The following is a 25,538-nucleotide window of genomic DNA, read 5'->3' on the forward strand; positions in this document are numbered from 1 at the left end:
TCTTCCTGGCCCAGAACATCAGTGTAACACAAGTGGGCTACGTGCTGGATTTTTGTGTGGGTAAAAAACACAAATCCAGATGCTGTCTTCGTGTGCTCAAAACACCTCCTTTACGGGTTTACCCGTGAATTCTGGTGGAGTGGGCGGATCCTCTTGAGGAAGGGCAGTATCTCTTGATCGCAGGAGTCAAACCCAAGGCCCGCGGGCCAGAACCGGCCCGGCGTATATCATTTTATGTGGCCCACGAGCGATTAAATTAAATTAAATATATAGCAATTAAATATATATAGCAATTAAATTGTCTAATATTGAACATTATTGAGATTTTGCAAGATTTTTGGTTTATCTTTGTTACAGTAACTTCAACAACAATACTATGAGACAATTAAACCCTTGTGCGGTCTTTTTTTCCAATCCTTTGAACTTATTATCAAAAGCATTTCACATCAAAGAGAAATAATTGAAAAAAAAAGACACCAGGGAGCTGAAATTTCACCCAGATATTGACAAAATGTCAAATTTCAACATGACAGGACCACTTAGTTACCATGAGTGCGTCATCATTGGCTAAAATACCGGGAGAATGATGTGAAACAAAATGACCCAAAAATGGTCAAAATATTGCACAAACGTTAAAGGTTTTCTCATCATATGACTGCAATGAGTTAAGGCCCGCATCAAAAATGTGTTTGACAACCCTGGTCCAGACAAAGGATTTTTGTCTTTCAATTTTATAAGAGATTCTGAAAACGTTTTTTCCCCTTTTTCTCTTGCTCTCGTTCGAGATAAGCAGTTTTCAAATGGGGGTACGTGAAGTCATGGCAGGAGGTGTGTGAGATTTTAACAGTGTTTCTGCATGTACTGAATAAGCAAATTCAATTGAATGCTTTTTAATGCCGCAAAAGGAATATATTTTGCTTTTCAAAATAAGAGCAAATTAATTGTAACATGAAGCTGCTCAGTCGTGCAATAGCGACTCCTTTGCAAAACATTGTATGCATTTTGTTTTAGGTTCTATGCCGATGCACATTGCAATCAGTGACAATTTTCTGCAGACAAGCAAGAAACAAAATACATATTACATGACTCATCTTCTGGATTTGCTGAATGTGGGAAAATAATAGGCAAAAATCTATGGTGGGTAAACCTATACAGCGAAAATATTAGCTCCTCTTTTGCAAGCAGCATTGCTAACGTGATGTTATTTGGTTGACAAAAATGATGCATTGAGCACCTCTGATCGAAAAAAAAACAAACTCCACAGGATCTGGCACTCCATTTACTAGTTTCTGGACCCTAATGAAATGCGTGATAATGGGTGCATTCCTAGACTAAGGATTCTTGTCTCTACTCCCTACGACAAAGAATCCAGGTGGTTTTCTGTTTTCACTTCATTAACGAATGTCCAAACTGTCTAGGGTCCCTTTCTTTCTCTCCTAAATCCTACTGGTACCAGGCCAGGAGTACCTGGTACCTGACTTTGGAGTCCTGTCTTCACTGTCCAGCAACCAAAATTACAGATGATTTTCTGTCTGAACTTCATCAATAAAACTCCAAACTCTCCTGCAAACTCTTACTTGGTCTCTTATTGCAGTGGTTCTCAAATGGGGGTGCTTGAAGGAACTTCAGGGGGTACTCGAGATTTTAAATTAAAAAAACGTGCAAAAATCCTTTAAAAATGATTATTGAATTGCTTCAGGAAAATATAAGCTCATAAAACGAATTTTATGTTCAGTAGGTTATTCGATTTAATTGTTGTAAAAAGCCAGATTCTCCCCCATACTAGAATGGTTTGACCAAACTTGTCCCGTGCGACCTCTCGTTACCTGTCAAGTTAATGCTTTATTTTTGTGAAGGCATCTCAACTATGATCCCAAAAGCGGAAACTTACTGTAAGTTGAATATTTTTTTGTGGACAAATATGTATTTATAATTATTTCTTTTTGATATCAGCTCCGAAACTTTATTTTTTGGTGGACACGTTTTTATTCATAATTAAGTTAATGATTTATTTTTGTGAATAAATCTTTACTGTAATCCCAAAACAGGACGCTTTATGAAGAGAGCGACTTCTTATCTTTACCACCCCAAAAGCGAAAATCAAACAGATAAAGAATCTCCAAACTGTCTTGATGCTCTATCCTACGTGTGGGCCCTGCCCCCCGCCCCCGAACCCTTTTTCCGCCGCTTGCAATCATTCAAGCTAACCCTAATTGTGCCAATTCCAGCAGCTCAATAGCTCTAATTATGAGGCCTCGGCCGAGGCTTTCCACGAGCTGCTGAACCGTCACGGCCAACAAGGAGAAAACATCTACAAGGACAAAGAGTATGGGCTCACTGGAGGAGGGGGGGAGTATTGAAAGGCGTGAGGGACGGGGGGGTAAATTAAGGTTGACCCGTTGGCCCTTTTCAGCGCTTAAAAGCTGCATTTGTGAAGCCGAACACCTGCACTCGGCATTTAGTGGCCATTCTCTAACTGAAAACGGACACAAGCGGTGCTTGATCCGAGGTAAGATGGGGGGGGGGGGTGAGTATACGTTGCAATTTTCACCCTCCCTCCGCCCCCAAAAGTAGACAATTCTTGACTAATTGTTGTTCATTATTTTGAGGGAAAATCTTACAAAAATATCATCAGGACAGCCCAAATAAAATGAGTGCTTCTTGAAAAAGTGACATCGCCACCTACTGGCCTGGCATGCATCTTACAGTTGTATTTTTTTTTAAAAAGATATATATTTATATATAGACATATATTTAGTCTTCTATATTTTTTTTACTGTTGTCACTCCACAAAATGCCCCGTATGAATGCTTCGATTAGTTACTAAGATAGCGATTGCGTTCACCTCTCTGTGAACCTACCGGCCCATGCTTCCAACAACAAAAACAACAACAACAACACAAAACTTGACCTGACCCCCATCCCAGCCCTGGTAACAAGCCAGTCACCACGTTCTCTGTTGCCGACAAAACTCAATTAAAGAGGCACTGTTACCCTCGGTGTGCCACAAGTTTAGTGGGTCACCAGGAAGTCCTCGTTGGAGAATACACAGTGAATTAACTTTGTTTTTAAAACTCAAATGAGCATATCTGGACATATCATACCCCTGCTAAAATTTATGATGCAGCAGATCCACAAGCACTCAATAGTTTGAACAGTTTTCGTGTTCTCCTTTGGATGGAGATGGATGGATGGATAGATAGATAGATAGATAGATAGATAGATAGATAGATAGATAGATAGATGGATGGATGGATGGATGGATGGATGGATGGATGGATGGATGGATGGATGGATGGATGGATGGATGGATGGATGGACGGACGGACGGACGGACGGACGGACGGACGGACAGACAGACAGACAGACAGACAGACAGACAGACAGACAGACAGACAGACAGACAGACAGACAGATAGATAGATAGATAGATAGATAGATAGATAGATAGATAGATAGCTAGATAGATAGATAGATAGATAGATAGATAGATAGATAGATAGATAGATAGATAGATAGATAGATAGATAGATAGATAGATAGATGGATGGATGGATGGATGGATGGATGGATGGATGGATGGATGGATGGATGGATGGATGGATGGATGGATGGATGGATAGACAGACAGACAGACAGACAGACAGACAGACAGATAGATAGATAGATAGATAGATAGATAGATAGATAGATAGATAACATGGTTATTTTTTTTCAAACAAAGAAATATATTATTTCTGACTGTCATTGAAGCCACCATTAAACTGGGTGATATTTTTTAACAGGAAAACATGTTAATAATAATTACATAAACTAACCCCATCATGAATCCTTAAATATATTTTTTGTTCCTTTTAATTGGTATTAATTAGTATTTCAAACTGTCACCGGAAGCAACACTTAACCAGCTGCTTTAAATGATGGTCTTATTTCATCGGCAATTGTTACATACAGGAACTATAAACGCAGACGCATCAGAACAAGGTCTTTTACTACCCTCTAGTGGCCGCTTAGTGTATTACATTGTTTTTCTTACGCGGTCGTTGACAGCTGCTGCCTTTCGGGATCATTTTCATCCTTCCATATCATGCATACACACGCCTGAGAAATTCATTTAAATAAACTCAAATTGAGTGAAAAAGTTGCGCTATATATAACCAAGGTATAAGGTTCCAAAAGGATCTCTGGTTCTTCAAAACGAATCCCAGCCGTTCGCTGCATGTTGAAAGCATGCCGGAGCCGCACTGTCATTGGTCCATGTTGCTGTCACGATTGTGAGCATATTGGACAAGGAGCAGGCGGGGCCACCACGGAGCCTGAAGAGGGAGGATGCTGCAGCGCAAGCGAGAATTCGGGATACCATCGTAGGAAAGGAAAAAAAAAAAAAAAAACAGACATTGCGCTGGATTATTTGTGCTATTTTGTGGAACATCTGTTAGAAGTAGCTGACCTGCGCGTCCGAGAATCGGGATGCCGAGGCGGTGTGACGCTACACGGTGGTGGGGGAGAGGAGGACCGACCGACAGCTGATGTTATTATGCGGGGAACAAGGCCCGCTGGACAGATCAAAGAGGAACAAAGCACCGCTTCAAGCGACATTTTGGACACTGGCAGGTCAGCATACGAAACGGGATTCATATTCATTTGGAGTATGAAAATCGTCTTTCTACTTGTTTTGTCAGTGGGCGTGTGGGTGGGGGTCCGAGGCCTTCATTTTGTTGTCGCAGGTTCTAGTAACATCACACTCCGTAGGATGCACATTACAGTCGTGGTTAGGCCTATAGTGAGTTTTTTTTTTTTTTTTCTGAACCTATCCTCGCTAATTTGCTTGGGGAATTTTATTTGGACATAAATCGCGATTGACACTTTTCAGTAAAAGCAATTGCAAACCTTTTTGCCAGGGTATCTGTCCTCTGCATAGCTCCTAATGCATCATTCTGAAAAATGATTAAAAAACGACAAAAATCACCAACGCACATTTGTAAATGCTGAGCCATGGACATGCATGAGTCTACTCCAAAATGTTATTTGTGATTGGTGATGTGAACGCTGGGTGCGTCATTTATATACACCTTGTCGGTAGACATGGAAATCGACGGGTTTGGTGAAGTGCTGCTTCCACCAGTGAAAATCCCATGTTTTTACTTGTTTCTTCTCAGCGTAGTATAAACTATTTTCCCAGTCTTAAAAACCTCGGTACGCTCCCTCGTCAAGATAAATTGTACGGCGGAAGCATTGGCTCATTTGTTACCGTCCCTTCGAAACCGGCAATTCAACAACATTCTTTCATGAATGCGCACGTGCTCACAACGTCTGTGGCTTGACCTCGAATCACTCAAACTGACTCACCAAACCTCAGGGGTTCAATCCAACTCAAGTTAAGAATCTTTGCTCTGAAAAGGTTGGGTGACAAATACACCAAATCAATGAAAAGAGACTGATGAAAATATCAGCAATATGTTTGAGGGGAAACTTTGGGTCCAATGAAAAAGCCGCAAGATTAGGCTGGGTTTCTACAAAATGTCAGAAAAATTGCATCAGAAACATTGCAATTTACCATCATTTGCTTCCCATAACGTGTAATAACGTGCCTTATAATCCAGCGCGCTTTATACAAAAATTTACCAAACTTGATCAGTTCCTCGAAACTGCGTTTTATAAGGCGTTTCATACAACCCGAAAAATACAGTAGGTTGTTTTATGGTTATTAATCTGACCCAATTTTTGGGGTTATGTATGGTCCTTTTTGACTCAGTGTGGTTAAGACATGACATCAAACCACATGGGTACAGTTTTAAATTGGGGTAATACGTCTCGTTTATGGTAGAGTGAAACCTTGTTTCATAATTCACTTGGCCTAGTAAACGAGCCAAAAATAGAGCTTCTGTAGCGGGATGGGGGCTTGTGTGTGATGTCACATCCCTGAAGGCAGGAAGTCTCATCTGCTGTAAAGAATCACTTGAGTGCATGCACATGTGCACGCACGCATGTACACAACCCTCCCCCCAGCCGACCATCTACTTGAACCCCCTTCTGTTTTTTCATCTTAGCCCACCATGGTGGACCCCTCCGAGGCTGAGGACCAGACCGCCAAGTCCATCGCCCCGCAACTGGGCGCCTCCGCTGTGGTCTCTGGAGACCAACGCTTGCCAGACCAGGCGGACGCCGCCATGGCAGAGGAGGAGGGCGATGGCGGCGATTTCCAGACGCCGCCCAGCGGCAGCTGCGAGCCGAGCCCCTGCCACGCCTCGTCTCCGGCGGTCCCGTCGCCGCCGCCGCCGCCGCCGCCGCCGCCGGAACCCGACGGCGAGCTGTCGCCCAAGCTGCACCTGGATTTGTACAACTTCGACTCGCCGGCGGCCGAGGGCAGCCGTTACGTGTTGACCAGCCCGCGCTCGCTGGAGGCTTGCGCCCGTTGCGGCGTCAAACCCGTGGAGCTGCTGTCGCGCCCGCTGTCCGACTTTGCCCGCGAGGCACCCGGGCGTTCCATGCGGGTGGCGACGGGTCTTTTTGAGGTCTACGAGCGGGATCGTCACGCCAAGCTGCGCCAATGCAGGGAAGAGCGCGAGCGGATCGTCAGGGAGGAGAAACGACGGGTGATGCAGGTGGCCGTCAACAGTTGCGCGTCGTCTTTGGAGCAGCACAAAGCCCCCACTCTGCCTCCTGCTCAAGAAGTCTCCAGCTCAGCCACGGATTCAGTTTCGCTTTCTAAACCGCTCCAATCTAAACCGAACAAAATCGCTTCCGCAGGTCCCAAGCAGTCTTCTAAAACCCCGCGACCGGTTTCAGGTGGTCCTCCGCCGGTAGTCCGTAAATCCCCCGCGGCCAGATCCTCCAGCACGTTCCCCAGACCGACACCGAAAACTCCAGTATTCATCAGAGCCAAGTCCACGTTGACGCCGTCGGTGTCGAAACCGCCAAACGGCATCGCCGGATGTTTGTTTTCGCATCACAATGGACACTTTCACCCCAAGATGCGAGCCAAAAGCCACTCCTTGGAGTCCCTGCAAAGGAAGACCGAGCCGGTCTGCTCCTCCACCTCAAACACCACCACCTGCACCTCCTCAGAGTCAGGAGCCTCGTCATACAGTTGGGACGGGCCACGGGACCGCTGGGCCAAAGTCGGCCCCCGGGCTCGGACCGTGGCCACGTTCAACTCCCTGATGGGCCGCAGCCTCAGTCTGGGTGACTTGAGCCACTCGCCGCAAACCACGCAGAAGGTGGAGCGCATCGTGAAGGAGGTGAAGAGGCGGGGTCTGAACGCCGTGTCGGAGCGCGACCGCAAGATCGCGGCGCTGATGCTGGCCCGGTACCAGGAGGAGGATATCATAAGCCAGACCCGCTACGTGGCCCACCTGCAGTGGGACAGCGAGCGGCGGATGGAGGAGCTCCGGCGGGAGCAGGATGAGCGCAACAAGCAACGGGCGATGCAGGCGGGCCAGAGGCTGTGGCAGACGCAGGTGTCCACTCGGCAACGGCGGCTCAGCCGGGAGGAGCGCCGGTCGGCCGCCGCTAAGATGCGCCAGGCCGAGGAGAACGAGAAGCAGTGGCGGGAGCTGGCGGAGCGGCAGGAGCGCCACCGCCTGCAGAAGCTGCAGCAGGCGGCGCGCGAGGAGAAGCACAAAAAGTCTCTGCAGGAGCAGAACCTCAAGGCGCTGGAGGAGGAACGGGCGGCCATGTTGGAGCAGGAGCGCTTGCTCCTGAGGGAGAAGCTCACCATGGCCGAACTCAAGCGGCAGGAGAAGGAGCATCAGTCCCAGGAGGAGCGGCGGGGCCTGAACAAGGCGGAACGCCGGCGCCACGCCGCCCTCATCCAGGAGATCACCCGGCGCGAGCAGGAGGAGTGTGAGGAAGCCAAGCGAGCGGCGCAGGAGAAGCTCAGTCGCTCCCTGGAGAACTACGAGCACATCGTGGAGCGACGGGGCCAGGAGCTGCGGGAGAAGGCCAAACGAGAAGAGGAGCAGATCCAGCGAGCCCGCCGGGCGGCCGAGACCCGAGAGCGAGAGCAGCAGAAGCAGGTGGAGGCCCGCGCCCGCGAGGCCGACAAGCGGGCCCGGCAGGCGGCGCTGGTGGCGGAGGAGCGCGCCAAGGAGAAAGCCCAGCGCGCCGTGCAGAACCGGAGGGAGAAGGAGCGGCTGCAGCGCCTCAACCGCCAACGGGTGGAAGAGGAGGAGTGCCAGCGGCGGCGCGACCTTCTGCAGTCCATCGAGCGAAAGCTGGAGAAGAGCGAGCAGATCTTCAAGGAGAAACGCGCCGTGCTGGAGAGCGCGCGCTCGGTGGCGCGCGCCTCCTTCCACGTGCGAGACAAAGTGCGCGAGGAGACCAACGGGCGCACCTTTGACAAGATGGCGCTGGAGGCCCAGCTCAAAGCCGGCCTGGACGACAAATAGGACCAGTTCTTCAAAGCTTTAACTCCCTCTCACCCCTGGAAAATCCTTTTTGTTTACAGTTCCATATCATCAAAAACCACATCCATCCTTCTTTTGTGCCTCCATGACGACGGACTGGGCTCTTAAAGGAGAAATCCCGCAGGCGGCGCAGCATTAAAGGACGACCCAAAAAAAAAGGCAACTCATCCGGAAAATGATGCTCCAGGCCGGATGATGAATCACCAGACGTCCTTGTTGTTCTCTCATATGCTCTGTTGGCCACGCACAAGCTAAGGGCTACAGGTAACTATAGAAAAACAGCTCAGTGCTTTTCCGCAGAGACAAGATTTAAGTCGAGACAGATTTCAACGATTAAATGAAAGAAAGGGCTAAGTGGCAGCAAGAAAAAGTATGTGAAGACTGATAAGTCTTTGGAGAAGTCAGTAGCCTCGTTTGACATTCTTCTTGAATTCTTTTTCGGTGTCTTTATACGTTGTGGTCAGAAAGAATGAAAAAAAGGACAATGATAAGTGTTTGCATGATATAGTTACTTAAAACGACATAAACATTGCGGGGTGGAAAAAATATCTGGATCCCAAGGCCAGAGCTTCTAAAATTAGCTTACACGAAGGCACTTCAGGGTATAGATGAGATTTTAAAAGGGTGGTGTAGTGCGTGTTAAGGGCATGACAGGAAAATGGCATTTTTTTTCAAAATAAGAGCAAAATAATTGGAACAAGATGAAACTGATTACGAAACGGTGTTATAGTGACGGATGTGCACTGTCAATGATAAATTTCTGGCAGATGATCCAGAAACGAAACAGATGTTACGCAATCTATCTGATGGAGTTGCTGAATAAAAAACAACATGCTATTACAAATGGAGTTTGAAAAATTAAATCAGACATAGAACGCACAGCACTACAGTATGTTTTTTTTTTCCCATCCAAAAATGCTTAGCGCTGGTTGTACAGAAGATTGATAGGTTCGACATTTTTGTTTACCAAATAGAACGAAGACATCGGAAGACAAATATTAAAAAATAAAATCAGCCTCTGACAGTGTTCTCCTATGTGTCGTTGCAGGTCTATGAGATGATCGACCTCATCATCCCGAGAGGAAGAACCATCAATAAACTGCACAAATGAAACAGATCAACTTTTTTCTTTTTTTTTGAAGATGTTTGAGTTTCAAAGACAACTTTATTAGATATCAACACATTATTATTTTCCTTCTCCCCCACCTCAACAAGCCTCCTCCTTTGCTGTGTACACATGTTCAGTTCAGGTGTGGCTAAATGTCAAAATCGGCCATTGCAAGAAAACAATCAGATGCAGAATAAACTTTTTTTTTTCTTTGAAGATGGATTCGTCTCACCTCTATCGGTAAAATATCACACCCCTTACAACTTTATTTGTGGTATTTTGGGTTTATTTGGGTTTAGTCAAAACTGTGTGAAATCTATTTAAAAATGGAATTAGATATAACAACACCCTGAAAAAATTATGGGTTGTATGATAATCCGCTTGCTAGGTAGCTGTGGATTCTGCGCTAAAAACGGTTGGGTCAAAAATAACCCGCATTGGGTAGAAAAGGGAATGACGACATTTTGGGTTATTCGTTTAGTCCAGTAAGTTGGGTCAAAATGAACAACCCACAAAAAACCCACAAATGTTGGGTCTTGTTTTTGGGTTCACGGAATATTGAGTCCAAATTGACTAAAATTTGGGTTAAAATGGACCAACTTCAAGTGGTAAAAATGAACTGAATTGAAAAATAATTTAGACCCAGGGTTCTTTTGTTAATAAAAAATATAATTCTTTGTTTTGTTTTTGTATTCATTGACTCAACATTTTAGGTTAAATGTCACCCAGAGAATTGCGTTGTTCCCTTTTTACATCAATTGTTTTTAATGTGAGCAAATGGGCTTAAGTTCATGCAAGGTTTGGTTACTTCTTCTGAGATTGGCTTGACAATCAGCTTTATAAGAACGCTGCACTAAGTAGGACTATAAATTAGGACTATTTGTTACCTGTAAGGAAATGAGACGCTAAGGATACATGAAGGGACATTAATTAATATCACAGTTTGTAAAACCTTCGGGAAATACGGTGCTATCTGATTTGAAGCAAAGCAAGCCAATCAAAATGCCTGCTTCCAAACAAAATGGCAGACTTCCTGTTCAATTTCAGGCAAGCATTTCAGAGACTTTTTTTTGTGCTAGAATGGAGGGCAAAGTTATTCGTAACTGTCCCCTCGCACCCCCAAGTTCTACTAAAATAGCCTATTTGCTAGAATAATTTGCTACAATATAAAGCTAATGCTAACGTGGGCCACGTTTGTAGTTTCCATCGTGAGGTGCGTTAACAAACGTGGTCGCGTCTACCTCCGTCCGCCGTCAGTCTTGGTCAAAGCTGGTGGCGGCGTCCTTGCGCGCGATGATCTTGTAGACGCTCTCCCGGAAGCTGCTGTCGGAGGTGAGGCGGCGCGCCGTCTCCCTCAGCTCCTCCATGCTGTTGCCCACGCCGCCGTCCATGCTTGCCGTGGCGAAAGACTTGGAATGTTTCACTGGGAAAAGGGGGGAACCAGTCACATTCGCCAATATATATTTAGCCTATATATTTCCAATTTATTTATATATTTAATATCTGATGCACTTCTAGTGTTAACATCCAAAGTATCTTCAGAATGGCATATTTACACATTTATTTTTGTGATGTGGAAAAGCGACGTTGGCTGGAAACTGCTCAGGGGCGTGTTAGACTGGGTGTTGGTCATTTCGAAGATGTGCGTAAAATAGCAATTAAAAATTCTGATTTGCACCATACACAAAACTAGAACCGTCAACTCATTCGAGATCAAAAGATAGCAAATTCAACGGCCGGCAAACCACAAATTAACATATGACACATGTCATGATGTTTGTATAAAATATTTAATATAATTATAATAAATAAATAATTATTATAATAAAAATATCTCATGTCTGATACACGTTTGACTAACTTGAAACTGGTCATATTTACACAGATCACTTCTGAAGCACCGCCAGTGCACCAGTTACATCATTTCAATCCGGCGCAGTTCCAGCGCAGCATATTTAATTGCTGACGCACCTCCACCGTACCTAATTTAACAGCCGACACTGCAGTACACGTTTGTGTACTTTAATTACAGATTAAACTAGGGGTGTCCATATACGATATTGATATCAGACATTGGTCCAATATGATCCATGAAACATCAAATTATAATGATGTACATCAACTCATAAATTAGCATCCATTCCTCACTCCAGTCCTGCTCTATCTAGCAGTGTCTAGAGCAAGCACGCAGATGTTAATTTTGAATATTATAGTTTCTCAAGGTTACTCTTGCTGACCAGTGTGCTTTATTTTGATCAAATCTCTTTTCCTGCAAATTTCCTGCAAATCCTCCAAATTTAACATCTGACACACCTGCAACGTCCGGCGAGTGTGTAACTTACACCAGTGTCGTCTCGAGGCTCTCCTCTGAACGCGGCAGCTCTTGATCCTGCGGGCCGCCGCCTTGTGGAGGTAGACGGCATTCTTCATGATGGCCGGCAGCTTGGCTTCGATCTCGGCCGCGCAGATGCACTCCTCGAAGAAGCCTTAGCAGCATCGCCGCGATCAGGTTGAGGCTTCGAAAGCGCGACGTGGACGTACGCTAGCGCAGCTCACGCCTCAGCTGAGTGACGTCACCCCTCATCCTCTGGTCTCGCTCGCTGCTGCGATCCAGAGAGTCCAGACCTTTCTCTAGGTCTTGCAGGGCCTCCTCGGCCTGCTTCAGCCTCTTCTCCAGCTCCATGCGAGACTCCATTTCCGCCTGATAGCGAAGAGGTTTTATGGGTAAAGGTGTTTGCTTGAAAATACCATGTCTAAACCACTAAATCCAAGTCCAGTCCTTGAGAGCCCCAACCCAGCCTGTTTTCCATGTTTCCCTTCAACCAACTCTCCTGATTCAAATGATAAGGTTCGTTATCAGGATTGTGCAAAGCGTGCTGGTCAGTTAACCATTTGAATCAGGCGTGTCGATTTAAGGGAAACAATGAAAATTAGCTGCAGTGTGGCTGTCACCGGACTTGACCACCACTGCCCTGTCTTTTTTTCCTTAGGTGAATCAGGATGGAGAGTTCAGGCATTATGTCACTAGATGGTGGCAGTGAACTTCAGAACCAGGTCACCATCCGGCAGGCAGCGCTTCGAAATTATATTTTGCAAAGGCACCCAAGGAAAGAGACCCCCCCCCCCCCTCCCCGAAAAAAACTAAACAAATAAAAGGCCAGCCAGACCACAAGCAAAGAATGTCAAAATAACTCATAATGCAGCAGCAGTGTGTATTTGTGTGTGTGTGTGTGTGTGTGTGTGTGTGAGTTACCTGCAGCTCCGCCTCAGTCTGTTGCTTGTCTGCGGTGAGCTGTGAGAGAGACTGCTGCAGCGTATGGGCCTGCGACGAGTAGAACTCCCGCTCCTGCTGTAGGACTTCGGCCCGCTGCTGGTTCTCACGTAACCTGAAACAAAAAGACAACATGAGATTTGATTGTGACATTACTAAACTACCAAGATTCTATGATCCAATACAAAAGCTTTATTCCAAAAATACAATACAATTTTCCCATCTGACAACCGTGAACCTCTTCTTCCTCCATGGATTATTGTATGCATTTTTTTTTTCCAATTCATGAGCGTCCCTCTGGTTGAGTTGATTGCATATTCAGTTTAATATATTTACGGTTTATTAATAGGCCAAATCAAGATGCTTTTCTGATTTTGCCACTCTACTCACCTACGCATTACAACAAAAACAACAACATAAGACTAGTGTTTCCCCGTCGATAAAAACCAGCCTGGAAGCTGAAACTCGATGCTTGCGCTTGTGAAGCGATCAATGCTACTTTTTTTCCACTAGCATTAGCAGTTTGCGCTGTAGATTTTGTGCAGTTGTTGAAGGACCACGTTTGAGTTTAAGAATGGACAAAAAGGAAAAGAATCAAATGCTAGATTAAGTTGTTAAAGAACTCAACATTAACTTAGTATTTCATTACTATATTAAATGTATTTGCTGCTAATTACTAACTAATTGAGCATTTATTTTTTGTATTTATTGATTTTTTCATTATTATACAGCTCTGAAAAAAAGATAATAAAGCAGATCTTTTGGGGTATTTGGTAGGTTAGTTAAAACTTTCAGTAGTTTTCTGCTTCGTTTTAAAGCCGAAATTATGTAGATGTAAAACCTTTTCATTTCCACGGCACTCGAGTCAGGCCAAAACCTTGGATTTTTTTATTTTTCTATTTTTTGATATTTATTATTTTATTATAGTGTTGTATAAATAAACTTGAGTTGAGCTTTATTTTCATATAATTCATGCTTATTTAGAATTTGATAATCAGTTATTAACCAAACACTTTATACAATTAAATATTAGAGAATTATTTTTGTGATTACTTGTTATTGACAACAGGGCTGCACGATTATGGAAAAAATAATAATCACGATTGTTTTGGTCAATATTGGTCAAACATGTCTATTTATTGCCCTTCTATAAACAAGCACTATATAAACGAGGCTTGATACTTACAAATAATCATAATAAACTATATAATAATCTATAATAAACTTGGCACACATGGCAACACAGCTAACTTAATTGCTGAGTGCAAACCCATGAAAAAATTGAAGCCTACTTAGAACCAAGCACATTATTTCCTTTTAAGCAAATTGTAATTGATTAAATCGATTTAAACATTTAAACTACCACTAAGAGGGATTGTAGGATGACAAAGTGCCTGATTTGACATGAAGGTAGTCTGCTTTTTAAATATTATATCCCCCAGGATCAGCTTAATCGTGGCAGCCAATATCGTGATCTTAATTAAAATTTGATGAATTGCGCAGCCCTAATTTACAATAAACACATTTTTAGAAATGTCTGAATAAAAATATGAATCACAATAAACAAACTTCTTTACTTTTCGTCGGCCTGCTCCTTTTCCTTCAGGAGCAGCTTCATCTGCTCCTCGATGTGGTGCAGATCCTGCAGGAGGTCCAGGTTTCCCAGCTCCTTTTTGTTTTCGACCACATCCTCCTCCTCGTCATCGTCCACCTTCTCCTCCTCCTGCCCGTCTTCCTCCTTGGCCTCCAGAAGCTCCAGAGTTCTTTGCTTCTCCTGGGAGAGTTGCTGCCAGAACGCTCGAGAGGTTCGCAAGTCTCTCGTTGATTCACGGAGGCATTCGTGTTTTACGCCATTATTGTCAATAAAGTTGGCACGTACCTCGATGGACTTCTGCAGCATGACGGTCAGGCCACTCAGCTCCACCTTCTCACTCTCCACACCTCGCAGAGACTGAGTTGTGCCGTCCAGGTCGCTGTCAGAAGCAAAAGCAAATCATTCGTTTTATACAACAACAGTGAACGAAATAAAAAAACCAGCAGAGTATCTGAACATTATTTGGTGTATGTGCTGACCGAGGTTATTATTGTCATTAGTGAATTATTGTTTCCATTAAATTGAAAACTTGAAACTCCATCTTTTGTTACTTTCAGTGACTTCGACACAAATCTGAAACACCCTAACAGTGCTTCCCTTCGATAAAACATGAACAAAAACAATGAAAATGTGTTTTTGGTGGCAAAAAAAAAAACGTTTGTGTATGGATAAAACTATTCCTAAATTTAACTTACATATGTATGGAACTGGTGCCACTGAACAATGAGTGGTTGGAGGAAAAAAAAACAATCATAAATAACTACAGGTAATTAATTACGCCTTTAAAAGCATTTAAAGAATTAGGAAAAAAAAATGCAATGTGTATAGTGTGCAAAGTGTGTGCACAAGAGTTAAATGCATCAGTTTTCTGCCCTTACAGTTTAATTTGTTCCTGCTCGGCCTTGAGCTCCATCACGACTTCCTCGTACTTCATCTTCTCCTCCTCTAGAACCTGATTGAGACGCTCCAACTCCTGTAAAAACCATAAAAAAACCCCACATAAATTTAAACATGGCTGCACAGAAAAGTAGGAATCATTATAAAAAACAACATCTTACTTCTCTCTGAGCTCGCTGGTGGGTAAGCTCCTCAGTCTCCTCCATCAGCTTATCTGGGGGAAGAAAACACCGGGCTCCTAACATGCTTGGAAAAGACTCACAGATACGGACGCACAAATCACCTAAGTACTCCTGCTTCTCCTTAGCCAGCTGAAGTCCCTGAGCCTCCAGACTTTCGATCATGGCCTCCCCCAGCTGAGCGTTCTTCCACGTGCTGTGGACAAAAAAAAAAACAATCTCAGATACAAAACAATGGAGAGTGGCCTTGAAGATGGTTAGGAAGTCCCTTACACTTTGCCCGACTCCTGCAGCATCTCCATCCAGTGCAACTGCTCCTCCTCAGACTCGGCAGCCACCACGATCGTGCCCTAGTTTCCATAACGTTAGTTCTATTCTCCACCTTGATATAAATGCCTATGAAATTTAGCGAAAGGTAAAAGTGACTGACCGAGAAGTCTTCCAGGCTGATCACGAGGCCAAACGGCATGCCCATGTCCTCCGTGGCCGACACCACGCATCCTCCCAGTGGAATCACTCCCTGGTACAATAGGACAATCGTTCACGTGAGTTAGAGCATCTCCCTTGGAGTCGGGCTCGAGGGGACAGAAGCTCACCTTGGGGTGGATGTTGAAGATCCTGCTGCTCTCAAAGCTCCTCTTCTCACTCTCAGCGTAGTAGAGCAAAAAGCTGTCTTTGATCACGAAGAATCTTTGCAACACAGAGCGATTGTCACTCAAGCTAACGACATTTTCAAAATAATAATCGTTCCTCTCATATCTCAAGGAATATAAGTTCCTTGAAATATTATGTGTGTGTGTGGGTGTTTGGGAGGGTAGTAGAGGGTGTTCTAAATAAAAATCTTGGGTACATTTTGACATCATCTCAGAAAGTATTCTCAAAGTATTTCATCTCAAGTTTCACATGGAATGTTCAAAGATGTTAAACGTGAACACCGTATGTCACACGGCACACAAATTCTGATTGAACACCATTATTGGATTTTAAAAAAATATGAATAAAAATCTGTAGCATTGCAAAGTGTTCTATATTCAATAGTATTTTAATATCTCAATACAAATTAGACCTAAAAAAATGACCTGGTAATACTAAAGTGACCTGGTATTACTAAAGTATGCATTGTTTGAAAATGCATTAATTATTCCAAAAAAAGATATGCAATCAAATCAGTGATGTTATGAATGTTTGACCTACCAAAGGCTCCAGTATAATCATCTCAGTTATTCCACTTTCAAACATTTTGGGGAAATAATACATACTTTGTATTTGTTCCTTTAAAAAACTTGGTGTTGTGACAAAACACCATAAAACATTAAAAATAATTATATTAAAAAAAAAAAAAGAATTAGTTGCATCTGATATTATTGAAAAGATTTAAGGTGCTGAAAGCAAGTATATATTTATGTATTGTATGCATAATATATATTATATAACTTTCTATCAATTGCTACATTTGGAGCAACACAGTAACACATGGTGCTGGTTGCTATTTTCCTAAAAAAAAAAAAAAGGAAAAAAGATATCAGTTTTAAATCAAATTTAGTCCTTCAGACATGCTGGTTGTAACCCTTTCCAACTCAATTAAAAATCATTTAATTGGTAGAGTCAGTTAAAGCGCGGCACCTTTGACCTTACAAGAAGTGCAGATGTGCATGACATAAATTGACAAAAAAAGAAATACATGCCGAGTGACCTTCACTACCAGCACTAACGATCGCAAAGCGCGCGCTGCAAATTGACTCAGCTGTGACGCCTTAACGGTTACGTCACCAGGATGCTGAGTTTACATTAGTCAACACTCACCCTATTGACAACTAAGACCGAAACTTTCATTTTCAAAGGAAAGTCCTCCTTAATGGATACCAAAGCAGCCGCAAATCCGAGGGGGAGCACTTTCTAATATTTTGAATCTCTTAGGTACAATTACAAGAATGAACCGTTTCTGACCTGCGGGACCACTTGGCCGAGGGCCGTCCGAAGGGTCTCTTCCACAGTACGCCGTGCAGTTGCACCTTGGCGCTAATGTCCAACGCTTCCGAGTCCGACTGCTCCATGGACGACCAGGGCGAGAACGTCGAGCTTCTGGACGAGGACGGGAACATCCCGCACGCCTAAAGAAGAGGAGGGGGTGGAGGGAGGCGCTGGAAACTGAATCAGATACGTGAGTCCATTTGAAAGATAAAATAGTCAATGACAATTAACCCGCTGCACACCAGGATGCTAACAAATCCTCAATAAGTCAGTGAGGCGGAAGGATGCGGTTGCCAATACGCTCATCAGTTAGTGGCAGGGAGGGAGGGGAGAGGGAGGGGGGAGGTGGTGAGGGGGTGAGCATGGATGCTGGAAAGTCAATTGCGCCGCGGCCAGTAAAAGCTGCGCTTCAGATTACTGCGCGGGAGCAGTTTAAGAGCAGCATTACGACGGCGCTAAAGCTGAACACATGCACTGTCAGATTAATGCTCACGGCGTGGTCGACGACACGGCAAAACATTTCGCAACATGCGGCAGCACATGGGTCAGAATTGGGAAGAAAAAAACAATCCCATACTAATAAATCATAGGCCGGAACTCGTCAGACCAAGGATACTAACTTCTTTCTTTAAATGATAACATAAGCCGGAACATATTGAAACAGGTCAGAACATAAATAAAAGGGCCATTAGAGTGGGCAGAAAGTGTCAAACCAAAACAAAGACCAGAAAGCGTGCTGGTTTTCGGCAGAAAAAGAATAGACTGCCACTTAATCTGGACAATTATTTTTAAATAATTCTACTGAATAAAATAGTATCTGTTGTCTCCCAATGCATTTCAATATGTTTCAATTAATTTAACCAGGTTTTCACTAGTCACAGGCCAACCTGCTACCTATTCCTCACAAATAGCAGATGTCAACAATAAAGTGAAAAAAAAAACACCTTTCCATTTCAGTTCAAAGCACATTGTGTCGCAGTGCTCATAATAAACTCCAGACAATTATTTGCTTTTTTGAATTGTATTTGATTAAATGGCTACTTTAGATGAGCAAGTAATAAAGTACTAAAGTAATAAATTTCTTTAGGTAATTAAATACTGAAGTAATCAATTACTTTAGTGCCCAATTGAGTTTTGATCAATTACAATTAATGTTCCAAAGTATGCTGACAACAATAGATGACTTATAGGCAGAGAAAAAAAAAAGGCTTTTTTTAAAGGGGGGGGGTTGACCGTTATGAATTACCTTTGTCTTCTGCACATATGTCAGAACATTTTTAGAACTTTTTAGAACTTAAGTTGGAACATGTCACCTGGGCCGGAAGATAGAGACAGGCATGAGTGAACATAATTCATGTCAGAAAATATGGAAAAAAAAATCCAGAATTCAGTGATTCCCCATCCCATCTGTTGCCTTTCATAATTTTTTTTTTTTTCGTGGCGTGCCATTAGATTTTCTTTTAAACAGCTGCCTTGGCACAGTAAAGTTCAGAGAACCTTGGTTTAGCATGTTTGATGTGTGGCGGGACCTGGGCAAAAATGTGTGTAAAAATAGAGTGTAGCACATGTAAACATGTCAATAATATATGTAAGTGATGACAGATTACAGTTCATGTTGACAGCTCAGCGTTAAGAATATGAAAAGCTTGTTTTGCCAGTTTTGGAGATGTGAGGACATACAGTACATAATTAAATGACATTTATCTGAAAAGAAGCGAGCAGAGGACATCACAGCTAAAGTGACAACTCAAATCCTCCTCCGTGTGGATTTATCTATCACGATTTTTGACCCACTCACACTTCACTAAAGCTGCTTTTCTGCTGCCCCCCCCAACCCAACACGTGGTCTCCCTGAACACTTTTCACAACACCTTTTAATTCACGTATCAGCGGAAGATGAGAAGATAAACAAAGGTTTTTGGACACGGCGGGCCGATTCAGTAAAGTGAGGCGTGACACTTTTTTTGGTACCAGTTAAAAAAAGAAAACATTTAATTTAGTCATAAAACATGTCGCTTTACAACCCACTTTGCACCATTAAACATGAGGCAGACCCACCGTGGAATGACAAAAAATATATACTGTATATATACACAACACCGTTTCTAAAAGCCCTAAATCCCAACCGGAAAAATTCCATGATTTCAGATGACTGCATTTTTACAGATGAAAGTGAATTTAGTCAATCACAAACCAGGAATAGAGGATTGATGGTACTTTTGCAAATGGAACATCCCTTTAATTGGCAAGAGACACCGACTCAACCATAATATTTGTGAAATTCCCCCTTAAGAAACAAAATGTACACGTGTCCCAGAAACAGGAAGTAGCTGCGTTCCAGCTACTATGGCACTTGAACGTCACTTGAAATCTGCATCTAAGGTATATGTACAGTAAAAAACAAAACAAAAAAAAAGTTCCTCGTTTACAAGTCTTTAGTTTTCTCCATCCCTCCTAATGGTGATGGCCGACCGACAGCAGCAACGGGATGAGGCAGCCCAGCACCAAGGCGCCCACCTCTACCTTGCTCAGACCCTTGCTGCCGTTGCCTCCGGGCGCTCCGTGGCTGTGGCCCGCCACGCCGCCCACCTCGGGGAGCACGTGCACCGTGGCCACGTACAGGAAGGTGCCGGCCGAGAAGAGCATGGCCACACCGGTGGCATTAATGTCCGACAGCGCTTCTTTGCTGCTCTGTGGACGAGGAAAAGAAAGAGGATGTATTTTGAATAATTGTGTCATCGTGTTAGGTCATTAAAAAAAAGCCCTCGCCGCAACCTTTAATTTGACACGTGACTCAACGCGGACCTTGTGGAGACGTGATTTGTGACTTTTTGGCTAGTTCAATTTAATGCCATAGAGATCTTAAATCTTAGCAAGTCAGTCTTCAATCAATTTAAAGGTAACGAGATAATTATTTGGCAGACTAGTGTCTACGACTCGCAAATTAGATGTGGTTTTAACAGCTATTTTACATGCTACCAGGGGCAACTCTCCACTAGTAAATGCAATCATATTACTGTTGTGTTAATGTAGTATTCTAACAACTCGAGTGTGACTGTGTCACATTGAAAATATGTTGGTGCTACTCTTATATTTATACGTGAAGGTATGTTCAGTCCCTATTGAAAGCATGATGTTGGTGTAAACAGGTAGTTTGGAAAAGATTTTAAATCAAAACAACAAATTTTGTATAAAAACAAAAGCAATAAAAACATTCATCTTATTCATTTCATCTTGTGAAAGATTTTTAACATGACCACGATTCACATATACTAAAAATCCAATATCTTTACCAGTACCTCATTATTGCCTTTAGTATGATGTATGACTTAATGCAGTTATAACCATTAAATACAAAGGGATTTTTACAGTTAAATTCTCTATTTTAACTTCCTTTCCGGAATAAGCAACCATCTCAAAATGTTGTACCTGACTGAGTCCGAGGAACGTGAGCATGGCTAAAACGGGGGCCGCCAGGGCGAAGACCAGCAGGTGCTTGCGAATTCGATTCCTCTCCAACCCGGCGTGCATCAGGAAGGACACTAGCCCAAACGCGGCGGGGGCCTGTGGAAGAATAATAAGTGGTCACGTCTTCCAGAAAAAGCAACAAAATGTCACCCATACTAAGGATGAATAATTTTGTAAAATTACCTATTTTCCCCCTTCATCGATGCAATTACTTTTTCAAGGTCTTCTTCCCATATATTTTTAATACACAAGAAAAAAATGATCTCCACTGTAATTACAGGCTAATTTAGTTAGTTTTCCACTAAAAGCAAATTAACCACGAATTTAAATAAACAACAGTTTAATTATTTACTATGTGGCCAACCAAAATTGAGTTTTGTATTCTTCAAAATTGCTACTACATTGTGATGTCGATCTGAATTAATTTCCCTAGTCCATGCGTTCGCCAATGCAAGGTTTACCTTGTGTAGCATGATAGCGACAAATACGATGAGCTGGACGCTAGTTTGAGAGGTGGAGGCAGCAGCGCCGAGGGCCACCCCGTCAGCTGAAAGAGACAAACAGTCATGATCATTAATGCTCATGCTCAATAATAGATGCACCTCTTCTTTGAATGACCTGGCCCTTCTGTCAGTTTTAAAAATCGAATATGGATTTTGAACAGTGAACTTTGCCCACCCCTGCGCTAGATAATACTTGAAAGGGGATGTTGACTTACCAGCAGCATGCACCACAAGACCGAGTGTTGTAGTAATTTTGGAGGAGGCCACCCTGGCTGACTCGGAATCTATTACACACAAAGATAGGATAAGGAGGAGATAATTTGAATTTGGAAAGGTGACATGGTGGACTATTGGTTTGCACAGCCGCCTCACAGTTTTAAGGTTTCCCTAGTCCATGGGTTTGATTCCGGCCATGCTGTGTAGAGTTTGCAATCACACAACAACAAATATCAGATATCCATGCTGACGTCTCACCCTCAGCGCTGTGCATATGCGACGAGCCGATTTGGTCGACAAGCAGCATGAAAACGAAGCCCAGCACCAGCGAAACGCCGATGCAGGCGTGCAGCTGCTCGTGGCCGTGCTCGTGGTGGCTTTCTGTGCCAAGCGCTGCGTCCGCTGCAGCCGCCGCCGCCGCCTCAACCTTGGTCTCCGATGCCTCGGCAACGACGCCCACCTGGCTCGGGCGGTGGTGCCCGCCACCTGAACGTAAATGTTCCAACACGTCAAACATTAATTTGGCAATAGGCTTTGCTTTCAGGCTGATATTTCATTTTTTTCTTCGAATGTCAGTTTACGATCTAATTGTCTTAAAGCCAATATTTACGTTTGACAAATGCTACTCTATTTGATTTTCAGAGCACTTGGGAAAAAAACTACGGCAGCCAAAACAAAGTGTGGTTACATTATAAGGATAATATAGATGGAGTTACCAAAGAGAAAGACTATACATTTTCTGGTCAGACTGCCTCGTCAGACCAAACTGATCTGACCAGTGCTTGGCTCCTCTGGCTTTGTATTTCCTTTCAGGGGGTAGTTCACAACCTTTGTGACTCTTGTATTTGTCTTTAGGAAAGGTTACTTATCTCCCCAACCGGTCAGGGAACTTTTTTTGTTGACAACAAGATATTGCCATAGCTGTTCCATACAATCAACACATCATCAACCTTTTATCACCCCCCAACTAAATAGGGATAATTGATAATACATGTGTAAAAGTGTAATAATTAGTATATTTTCTGAAAATAAAATGAAATAAATAATAAATACAAATAAAATCAAACAGTAAGAATGTAACTCTCAAGTAGTACTAATCAGATGCAATTTCATTTTAGATTAAAGTGTATTTCAAAAACATTTTTCTTATTATTATTGTTAAATAATCACAAATTAAGCGGTGTTACACGAAAGGGATCGATGGGTTTTATTCAAACTAAAAAACAGATGTTTTATTTTGATTAAACACAAAAGATAAACGGTGTGATTTCATAAAACACTAGAGGAAATCAGAGCATAAACACTAATGAGGGGATGAAATCAGAGGATTTGTACAATTTTAAATTAAACAGTATCTCAAAAGGATTACTTAATTATTAAAATAGTTGTTGATTAATAGAGTTTGAAATCTCTACTCCCAAACAGTCAATATACATTCAATCTGACTTAATGTACATAATGCATGTCTTCAAACTATTTGAAATACCTAAATCACGAGTAAGTAACGCCGGTGCTCGAGAGCCGCTATCCTGCATACTTTTTATGTCGCCTTCTACAACACACTTGATTCAAATAATCATCTCAGCAGTAAGCTCTGCGAGAAGTCTGATAAGGATCCTGATCATTTGAGCGTGCGTAATAGGTAGGAGAAATCGAATACATGTACATATAACAACGTTTTCAAATTAAGTTTGAAAAAAATTGGACATTTAATTTACCGCATTTAATATACATACAGTGGACCCCGGTTAGTTGCAGGGTTAGAAATTTGCCCCTGCTCAAACAGAATTAAATAAGTAATATTAAAAACTAGAGAGGAACAAAAATAAGGAGCTGAAGCTGTGGGTCCCAAAGCACAAGTAAGCAGGGCTCCAGTGTCCAATTTTTAAAATAAAAATTATGAAAAAGTTAAAAAAAAAAAAAAAAAAAAACAGCAACGCTTTTACAAATGAATGTAGATGCATATGTTAATACATTTAAAGTAAAAAAAAAAAAAAAAAAATAGGTACCAACTTAAAAAAAAGAAAAAGCTAGGGCCAATTTCCAAAATGCATTTTTTTATGATGCTACTTGCTTTATTTGATTATCACTTTAGTAAATGTAAAAGCTCCATTTGTGGTCAAAACATATTCTTGGCTTCAGCATGCATGCATCTATTCATTATAATGCATGAAATTGTCCACGCACCTTTGAGCAAGGTGTGGCACTTCCTGTCAATAATAAACCTCTTTTCACTGGAGCTCCTGACTGTGTATTGTACAGTATTTTGTGTTAAGGTTGTTTACCTTCCAGGATCTCCTCGTAAAGAGCGTGGACGCCTTCGGGAATGATGACGGCGAGGGCCGTGCCGCACAGGAGACCCGCTCCCAACACGGTGACAAGCTTTAACTTCTCCTATTGGACACAAAACAACAACAAAGAAAAATAAATAAATAAATAAAATGAATAAATAAATAAATGAGCTCATGTGTCAACAGAAAATAGCTTCATTTTACTGCTGAATGATTATGCGTGATAATCGCATTGCAATTTTATTTCTTTCAATGTTGTGATTTAATATGCCTGCATTATTTGGTATACAAAACATGATTGATAAATTATTCAATTGGCATCTTTTAGCCAGATAAAAGTTTTGAACATCTTTTCTCACGTCAGCATCAAGATGTGAAATTTTCTTTTCACTAGATTAGAATGACTTTTCATTTCACACACCATAGAATGTCAATGAATATACTGTATAAAGTATTTATCGTTTTTCAAATTGCATTCCACTACACTGCAATATCAACTGGACGATTTGGCAATGCCTTAACTGGTTTGTTCTTTTATTTAGACTGAAAGTCTTGGGATATTCACCATTTATTAATGAAAGAATGCCAAAGTTGGAGGGGAAAAAGTGTGTACACCCCTATAAGAGAAGCTTACCTCTGAGAAGTTGACTGCCAAGGGAATAGTGCCTGCCACATAGCAGCCCACCAGCATGGCAAGGGACAGCAAGCTGATGGAGCTGAAGTCCTCCATGACTGCACTTTGAACGAATCTCCCCAAGATAGATGAAAACTTGTGGGGGCAAACGACGCAGTCGAAACACTCACCACCGGTCTTCGCAAACGAGTTAGACAAGAAGGCAGCAGCACGGCGACGTGTAATTTTAATTGCTGGCCTCCACCTTGCTAAGCTAAGCTAACTAGCTTCAGGGGGGCTATTGTCCGGCCCGCGGGGGCGTTTCACATGCGAGGCGACTTGACGCGTCAACGTCCAAGCAGAGCACGCTGGAACTCATGTCCTCCATATGAGTCACATCCAGAAATTCAACTTAATTCGTTTTTCGCCTACCGGAGACGCGTCTATGGTGAGCAAGCAGACATGCTAATTAGCTCGGCCTCTCAAAAAAAATGACAGTACTTCCGGGTCACGTGTTGTTTTACTGCCACGTCACTGCTGCAGGCAATTTTTTTGCTTTAGGACTACAGTATTTTATTCTTGATTGACTTTTGTTATTATAATGAGTCTCTTGGATTTGTAAAGAACAAGAAAGGTAAACATATGATTGATATTTATTCTAGTTTAAGTAACACCTAAATTACAATTTTTTTATTTAAATGTTACAGTATTTCTATGTTGATTTATCTAACTTGTTACTGTTATTAACTTTTTATTTGTTTTGCTGTTATTCGTTCATTGTTATAGTGACATGTAAAAAAATAAAAAAAACCTTGGGAAGACGTTGCTTCAAAAAATATTTAACTAGAAAAAAAGACAAAATAGAATGATTTGTATTTAATTGCTTATTATATTGCTATTTCAATTGACTCAAACCAAATTTATAGAAATAAAAGATTATGCCTACTTGTTTTCTAGCTACATTTTTTGTTTTACTATCTTTTATTCCTTTATTCCTCGTACATTTACAGTAAATACAT

The 25,538-nt window shown here is 42.4% G+C and overlaps 3 protein-coding genes across 4 annotated transcripts; 1 reads left to right on the forward strand and 2 right to left on the reverse strand.

The window, feature by feature from the left end:
* Nucleotides 1–4,190: 4,190 nt before the first annotated feature.
* Nucleotides 4,191–9,732, forward strand: ccdc177 (coiled-coil domain containing 177). Its single transcript, XM_088433476.1, has 3 exons — nt 4,191–4,614; nt 6,051–8,672; nt 9,457–9,732. Exon 2 carries the CDS (start codon nt 6,057–6,059, stop codon nt 8,388–8,390), a length of 2,334 nt encoding a protein of 777 aa, XP_088289602.1. The 5' UTR covers nt 4,191–4,614; nt 6,051–6,056; the 3' UTR covers nt 8,391–8,672; nt 9,457–9,732.
* A 608-nt stretch (nt 9,733–10,340) lies between these two features.
* Nucleotides 10,341–17,715, reverse strand: plekhd1 (pleckstrin homology and coiled-coil domain containing D1). 2 transcript variants are annotated; one of them, XM_088433478.1, is made up of 13 exons: nt 17,405–17,711; nt 16,054–16,147; nt 15,888–15,977; nt 15,731–15,807; nt 15,562–15,653; nt 15,440–15,492; nt 15,260–15,354; nt 14,667–14,760; nt 14,365–14,573; nt 12,770–12,902; nt 12,073–12,217; nt 11,859–12,002; nt 10,341–10,939 (listed from the first exon to the last, which is right to left on the reverse strand). In XM_088433478.1, exons 1-13 carry the CDS (start codon nt 17,557–17,559, stop codon nt 10,770–10,772), a joined length of 1,551 nt encoding a protein of 516 aa, XP_088289604.1. In that variant the 5' UTR covers nt 17,560–17,711; the 3' UTR covers nt 10,341–10,769. The 2 variants fall into 2 exon arrangements, with proteins under 2 accessions (XP_088289604.1, XP_088289603.1); XM_088433477.1 differs by having other exon boundaries at nt 14,365–14,760; nt 17,405–17,715.
* Nucleotides 17,716–19,642: 1,927 nt separating this feature from the next.
* Nucleotides 19,643–25,025, reverse strand: slc39a9 (solute carrier family 39 member 9). Its single transcript, XM_088433101.1, has 7 exons — nt 24,541–25,025; nt 23,901–24,009; nt 21,874–22,101; nt 21,615–21,683; nt 21,358–21,443; nt 20,858–20,992; nt 19,643–20,119 (listed from the first exon to the last, which is right to left on the reverse strand). The coding sequence occupies exons 1-7, from the start codon at nt 24,634–24,636 to the stop codon at nt 19,883–19,885; spliced, it is 960 nt and encodes a 319-aa protein (XP_088289227.1). The 5' UTR covers nt 24,637–25,025; the 3' UTR covers nt 19,643–19,882.
* Between the last annotated feature and the right edge of the window lie 513 nt (nt 25,026–25,538).

This window comes from Hippichthys cyanospilos, chromosome 14 (genome assembly GCF_059441005.1).
Source record: "Hippichthys cyanospilos isolate Australia breed blue-spotted pipefish chromosome 14, RoL_Hcya_1.0, whole genome shotgun sequence".
In the NCBI taxonomy this organism is placed as follows: domain Eukaryota; kingdom Metazoa; phylum Chordata; class Actinopteri; order Syngnathiformes; family Syngnathidae; genus Hippichthys; species Hippichthys cyanospilos.